At 43.4% G+C, this 7,673-nt stretch overlaps 1 protein-coding gene across 1 annotated transcript; it reads left to right on the forward strand.

Annotated features, from left to right (window-relative positions):
• The first annotated feature begins 2,603 nt into the window (after positions 1 to 2,603).
• LOC121355833 (tetraspanin-7-like) lies at positions 2,604 to 3,320 on the forward strand. Its single transcript, XM_041471587.1, has one exon. It carries the CDS (start codon positions 2,604 to 2,606, stop codon positions 3,318 to 3,320), a length of 717 nt encoding a protein of 238 aa, XP_041327521.1.
• The last annotated feature ends 4,353 nt before the right edge of the window (positions 3,321 to 7,673 follow it).

Raw genomic sequence — 7,673 nt, forward strand, 5'->3', positions numbered from 1 at the left:
AAACATTGCAATATCAGACTTTACTATAGGAGACACCTTTGTTTTGTATTTACAGGGGATCCCACCCAGTAGGCATCTTGTCCATAGGAGGAGCTCTTAAGCATAGTGCCAGACAATAAACTACCAATAATAAATAGTTACAACATCAAAGGTACAGTAGTATAACACCAGCAGAACACTATGCTGGCATCATAGGATTTCTAGTTTTCCCCAAGGTAAATATGCAGGTACATTAGCAGCTATAGTACCTATGTGTAAATCATGACATGAAAATCTCATTCAGGTGTCTAAGGAAAATACAGTTGAGAACATTAAACCAATACTTTTTTAAGCTACTCTTGCTACCCATTTTTTTGTGGTAGAGCTCCTAACTACCTGATCTTGCTGTCTGTGCCAGTACTGCCACTCATTCTTCTAGCCAGAGGTACCTTAAATAGTCATGAACTAAGAACCACAAAAAGGCTCAGTTTCCTTGAAAAGCCATGAAGAATCCCTGCATTGTTCTTCCCCTCTGTTACAGAATGATGGGAAATAGTCACTTCAGAATCTCAAGTGTAAACTCCAGCAAAAAAAAAAAAAAAAATCACAGGAAGTCGAGATGATCACTTTATATCAAAATCACCATGCATTTGCCAAGAAAATGTAACACTTAAGATATTACCAAACCAGAAGAGTAAAGAAACAGGAAAATTCATACTTCAAGCACATGGCTTTTCCTTGCCAAATAGTATTTCAGAGCGCTGCCTAATTAGGTATCTCCCATCACCCACATGTCCTTCAGATGCACAGTTTGGCAGGCAGCTTCTTGCTGTCACTAAGCACCAGTTTTCTCTAGCATATATTAGCTTGCATTTCCCAGGGTCACTCTCAGTGAATTCCCTACCCAAATTTGTAACCACTCTTTGATAATTGGTGTTGCTGCTCTGACTTAATGGCTTAGGCACATTTGAATCCTCCCTTCTTGTGGTATTTTCACAACACTTTGCTTTCCAAAACAACATGGAATGGATCATCACTTCTCTTTCATCGTATTGCCAGTCCACATATCACATGTAATACAATAAAAATTTATTCACTTGTATGATTTAATGAGATTCTTTAACCTTTTTATTAGTAAGATGTAAACATAATTTATGATTTGGCTAATGTCTGAAAAATCAAGCTATTCTAGTAAGTTTGTTTTTCAGACACTGAAGCTGTTTCATCATTTATGGCTTCATATATGCTCAAGGAGTCCAATCCTACCTCCTCTACTTACACAGACAGTTCCAGGAGTATGGATTATGAGAATGGACAGAATTCAAGGCCTCTAATAAAGAACAAGGGATTTTTCAGTTGTGATTATGCTATATTAATGGTTTGACAGCTATGAGTTTCTGGTTGAACATTAAGCCTGTGCATTAAAATGTGACACAAAGGACCTCCTTTCCCTCCCTAAATCTGTAACAGAAAGAAATCAAGAAAATGTTACCACTGAAACAAGTAAACCTCAGAATTCAGTCACAAAAGGGTTTGATAAAGATGTGAACCACAGGTTACTCCAGCCTTTTTTTTTTCAGCGTGACTGTTGAACATACAAACTAAACCCCTGGAGATGCTAATTCTACCTCTGACTGGGACACTGTCTCATTTACAGTTTCTTACTAATTTTTTTTTTTAACCTAACTTGTAGGGGTAGCTTATCTTTTGCTCTTTTGTAATGAGACTACACTGATGATGGGATCTCTTGCAGCTTACTGGGCCACTAGTTACATAACTGTACCTTGCTGTGCTTTAATGTCTTCTCAGCGGCTCAGTGTTATCATGGGCTAAATCAAATGAATATTTAACAGGGCTAGGCCACACTGAAAATAGTTTCCAGCTGGGAAAATCTAAACTGAGTGACTGACTGAATGTGTAGTTAGTTAATAGATACAGATTTATGCTTATTTCTACAAAGGGTCCTAATAGTACAGCTTGATGCAGTAAACAAAACCAAAATAAAAGAAATAAAATCAAAACCATTCGTTGTGCTTCCTGCAGGTTATCTGTGTGTTAAGTATTACTCCTAGTGCTTATAAAAGTTTAGTCCCTTGCCCAGGGTAAACCTGGGCTGCAGCATATGCCATTAAAGTTTAACACCGAGCTTTCCTGCTACAGAATGTTTTCGGCTGAGGGTCCGCAGTGCTGCGGGCAGGGGCAGCTGCCAGTCGCACCCGTTTACTTCTCCCGGGGAGACGAGAGCGGAGCCCGGGGACGGCGGCCGGGCAGCTGCTCTCCCTGGGCGGCTCGACCCCCCCGCCGAGCCCCGCAGCGCGGCCAAGCTCCGCCGGCCCGCCCCGGGCCGCGCCCTCAAAAGGGGCACGGGGCGGAACAGCGGCGGCACCCGCACCGATAGCACCGAGGGCTGCTCGGGGAGCCGGCGGGGCCGCACCTCGAACAGCGCCGCGGCAGGCTCTCACCGTGACCGCCCGTGCTCCGCTCCGCCCGGCGGCACCGACGGCCGCGGCAGGCCCTCACCGTGACCGCCCGTGCTCCGCTCCGCCCGGCGGCACCGACGGCCGCGGCAGGCCCTCACCGTGACCGCCACCGCCCTCCCCACGACACCAGGGCGCGAGGGCACCATGACCCTGCTCAAGCTGTCCCTCATGGCTTTCAGCTTCGTCTTCTGGGCAGCGGGGCTGACCATGCTCATCATCGGCCTCTGGGCCAAGGTGTCTCTGGGCAGTTACTTGGCGCTGTCGGCCAGTGACAACCCCAGCGCCCCCGCCATCCTCTTGGCCACCGGCGTCGCTGTCATCATCTGGGGCTTCCTGGGATGCTTCGGCGCCGCTACGGAGCACCGGGGACTCCTGCGCGCCTACAGCGCCTTCCTGGCCGCCGTGCTGGCGGCCGGGCTGGCGGCCGGGCTCTCGGCGCTCCTGTACCGCCAGACGCTGGCGCAGGGCTTCCAGGAGGGGCTGCGCCGGGCGCTGCTGGCCTACGGGGAGGACGACGGGGTGGCGGACGCCCTGGACGCGCTGCAGCGCGCCTTGTCCTGCTGCGGTGTGGAGAGCTACCGCGACTGGCTGGCCTCGCCCTGGGGGCTGGAGCAGAACGGCTCGGTGCCCCTGAGCTGCTGCCGGGCCCGCCGCGGCTGCCAGCGCAGCCCGCCCGACGCGCGCAGCCTGCACCGCGACGGCTGCTTCAGCACCGTGTCCGCCTTCGTCGGCAGCAACATGTTTTATGTTGCCAACGCTGCCCTGGGGCTGGCACTGCTGCAGCTCGTCGGTATTGTGCTGGCATGCCTGCTGGCTGCCCGCGTCCCTGCCCACCTGCTGGGCATCACCACCCCTCGCTGAGATCCCCCCCTTCTGCCCCTTGTCCCCTCCAGTTCCCTTCTTTCCCACATAACTGAGTACACCCCACTGGGAATATCCTTCCTTCAGGTTCACCATTTCCACTTGAGCGTCCTCCTCCAGGCTCCATTCCTCTGGAGCCTGTGTTAGGTGTGCTATGAGCACCTCAAGTCCTTCGGAGGGGAAGGTTCTGGGAAGGTGCCTGCTGGCCTGGCCATGTGTCCTGCAGGGCAGCAGGTCCCCACTGGAGCCTCCGGACCACTTGGGCAGGGAGTGGTGGCTGCCTGGACAGACATCACTCTCTGAGGCAGCAGGGACATCTGAGGCAAGGCTGACTGATTTTCTGGGTGGTATACACGCCAAGGCACCTAAACGTGGACCAGGAAAGAGCAGAGGATCTAGGAGAGAAAAGAGGTGTCTCTTGACATTACACCATGTGAGTTTTCTTCTGAGACTGGAAAATGATGTTACTGATAAACTGCTGGAGTGCACGAGGGGCAGGCCTGGTCCAGGGGCACCTGGACAGCCATGCCAGCAGCTGACACTGGGATCTGCTTGAGAGACTGTCCAGCATCGTACATCCCATTGCCACAGGTATCCTACCTTCGGTGTGAGTGTTCAGCTGCTACGGGTGCTTTTTCTGCTGTTGGTATTTCCTATGCCGATTTCTATCTAAAGGTGGAGCTGCAGCTCTAAGTGTTACTCCCTCCTTCAGGATATGCCTGTCCTCTTAGCCAGTGTGTGGCTGGTTATATATATATATCTTTGCAGGGCTGAAAAGACCTAAAACCTTGGTCCCTGCCGTACAAGAAGATGGAAAAAGCTGTACGATCAAATCTGATGAGGGGTGGCAAACGGAGAGAAGGTTCATTGCCCTTCAGAAGTTTGCTTTGAACTTTTGCTGTTAATATCAGAATAAATGGAACAGGCTGATTGTTTTATAGAAGGGTTTCTAAAAATCAGGCCTCAGACTCTAACATTTTTCCTCTCTCAAAGGATCTGTCTCTGAAGTGTGCCCCCACCTACATTTTTGAAGCCAGACCTGTATACAACCTGAGAGTAAATGGAGAATCCCCAAGATTTGCTGTGTAGCTCTTGGTGTATTCAGGTCAGACAGCAATATAAATCTACAATAATTTGGGTTTTTTGCAATAGATCTTGGTTTGCATTTGGAGTTTGAGGAACAGCAAGCCATACACTCCAGAGAGTCCTGAACTTTTAGAGCTTAACTCCCGTTTCTTTCCACTTCCTTAAAACCTGTGAACTCTACTTTTACGTATCTCTCTACCTCGCAGCAAAGACATGCCCCCCTTAACCAGCAAACAGGGGAGGAATGATTTCAGAAAAGAATCAAAGGACCACAAGGGAACTCCAGAACATGGCATCTCTTAGGAATGTGACTTGTAAAGCTGTGGAGAATGGTCAAACGAGTAAAGAAGATGACTGGTAGCTTCATGGGAGGAGTGGAGCAACTTTGGGGGAAAGGCTTTCTTTCATGTATTAGGTGGCTATTTAGCTATGATAATCATGTTCCAGGTTAACCGTGTAGTGTGAACAGTCTTCACAGTCATTTGGGTATTCATCTGCATAGGTGGACTCTGGAAATGTGTTAGGAATCTCTGAAGGCAAAACAGTGTTTTATTTTTGAGGGCTGATGTTTATTATTTTACAAAATATATTTTTAATTTTTGCTTGTAAATGTATCTCTTTTTTTAGTTATGTGATAGTGGAACTCATGTTATTTTCTGGAAGTCAAGATGATGTACAATTTTAACAATGGGCAAAATGTATAGTTTGTATGGTAAATGGTACTTGAGAAATAAAGTTTGGCAGCTGCTAAGAGCAAAACAGGTCACTGTGTCAACTTGGGGTATTTGCATTGCTGTATGTCTACACAAGGTGCAACTAAATGCAAGTGAAATGAAGTTTACATTGAAATGTAGAGACAGAAGCATGTTGTGGGTTTTAAAAATTATTATTCAAAAGATCCATTATAGATGCAATAAAACAGGCATTATAGAGAGTGTGGGAAAGGGGCACAGAATTGCACTGGGTTTATAAAAAGATCTTCTTTATTTGAGTTAATAAGCTCTGAAAATTTACAAGAATATGACATTGCTCTATTTTTACTTTACTGATGACTAAAATTATTTCTGATTTTGACCCTTGTTGCTTTATGTGACACATAATAGTCAGTCAAAATGAAGTACTTTGTTAAAACACATTCAAACATAGTGTAAATACGCACTTCAGTGAATTTGTTTTGGTTTTAAGGTGCTAAGAATATAAAAATAGGAGTAAGAGCAAGTTTGAAACGTACCAATGTATGTTTGTGTGGTGATTGGGTCTGAATCCGAGGACACCAGCTGAATGTAATGAATAATTTAAAAATGTAAACCATCACTCTGCACTCTTGGCCTCACTAAAATAGGATAAACCTTGGCAATGACCACGTAAATGCTAAATATATTTATATCACCAAAGATTTAATGAACACTCACTGGCTGTGAGTGTTAATTGAATGTTTATTGCCAGTTCCTAGAATTAACAACATTAACTTTTGTAATTATGAGAAAGAAATGTCATTCTTCTCTAATTAATTTCCAGATTAAGAGATTCCCAGTAGCTGTTTCAATTGTCTGGAATTCTTTGTGCTCACTAATCAAATCTAACTTTAAGTTTTAAAATTTATCTGGATTCAAGGTTCATTTTGTCTAGATGGTCAAAATGGCTGTAACTGGAAAATATTACTGGGGACAGTACCATCTATCCCTTGCTGGAATATGTGTTTGTTTTCTGTCATCCACTTTAAAGTCACTCATCAAAATAGTATATTTTAATAAAAGATCATATAATTTTTTAATAAAAGGCTAATATAAATTCTAACATACTGGCTATTCAAATCAAGGAGCAATTTGTGTTGCGGTTGTAGAAACAACAGCTCTGTTGTTTGGGCAAAGTAATATTTAGGATTAACAGGGTGCTAAGATTAGACCCTTGTTATGAAACAAGGACTATTTTATAATGCTGATCTAGACTGCCAAGAATACAAATCTTTCAAACTTCAAAAGTGCTTTGATATTTCATCCAAGATGAATTATTTGCTGTAGCTAAACTTTGTGTTACAGAAAACCAGAACTAAACTGGTCTTTATAACAGATGAATTTTTAAGTAAGAACAGGTGAATTTTTAAATAAGAGATGGCTATCCTGGGGTTGAAAAACTTAAACAATTGGCCTTCCAACATGTGCATAGTTTATTTTTAAATGCCACTGTTTATTTTGTGCAACTAGAAAAGTTAATGACAATCACATTGTCTCTCCTTGAAGTTTAAGCTTTTCAGGATGATCTGTGGAAAGACATTCAAAGCAAACTAGACTGCAAAACAACCTAGTGGCAGGATCTCCTGTGATTCTTCTGTTTCCTTCTGTTTCAGTCTTTGTACGGTAAGCCTTTTGACAGCAGTAGTGAATATTTCATTGGTCGTGCACACATTGTGCTTCAAGATGGTAAAAATACATATTTCTACTCAACTCTATGTGATTCAAACCCATAGATTTCACTTTGTTCAATGTGCCATTTTAGTTTGCTGAAAATTGCTTAAAATATCACAATTTAATCCTGCTTTGCTGTGCCCTCTACTGTTGCCATTGTCTGGCCAGTAAAATGCAAATATCCAAGGATTTAGTGTCCCATGTCATCAAAGAGAACACCATCACACATATTCTTCAGAAAGATATTGGTCAAATATATGGATTTGCTTGTGGATGAGGCAGAAAAAAAGAAGCAAACAAAGGAACATATTCTGTCCTTCACATTACCTTTGATTTGCAATTGACACACAGTACTCTGTTGTAAGGAGGAAATCTTTTGTTAATGCTTCTAAATCTACAAAATAGAATTTATTAGAGTATCTTATCTGGGCTACAGAATTAAAATTATCAAATTAAACATTGTTTAAAATGCTCTAATTCTATAAAGATCTCTCTAATCTGCTTGAAATGGTTTCTGTGCAGCTTTGCTTCTCCTGTGCACTCATTCTTCTCACATCTAGAGTCACTCTAAGGTTGGCTAAGTTTTGAGTTGAGTAGTATTTGAAGCTTCAGTCTTAGACTATTCCCATTTTGTAGATGTTATCCCTGGTTTATCATACTAGGGTACTCAGACTAATTATGATACATTACATATGTATATATACACATATATACATTATATATATATATATACGCACATGTATATACATACATATATATATGTGTATATATGTATTCAGATACATTATAAATATAACGTTTGTATTTGTTGGTTTTGAACAGTATCTTGAGTCACACACAAAATAAAGGGAATTGCAATGCT

The sequence above is a fragment of the Pyrgilauda ruficollis genome, unplaced genomic scaffold, assembly GCF_017590135.1.
Source record: "Pyrgilauda ruficollis isolate IOZ18807 unplaced genomic scaffold, ASM1759013v1 scaffold27, whole genome shotgun sequence".
NCBI classification, from domain to species: Eukaryota; Metazoa; Chordata; class Aves; order Passeriformes; family Passeridae; genus Pyrgilauda; species Pyrgilauda ruficollis.

What these genes read in the sequence shown, in the direction of transcription:
- LOC121355833 (XM_041471587.1), top strand. Translation starts at nt 2,604, where the DNA reads ATGACCCTGCTCAAGCTGTCCCTCATGGCTTTCAGCTTCGTCTTCTGG.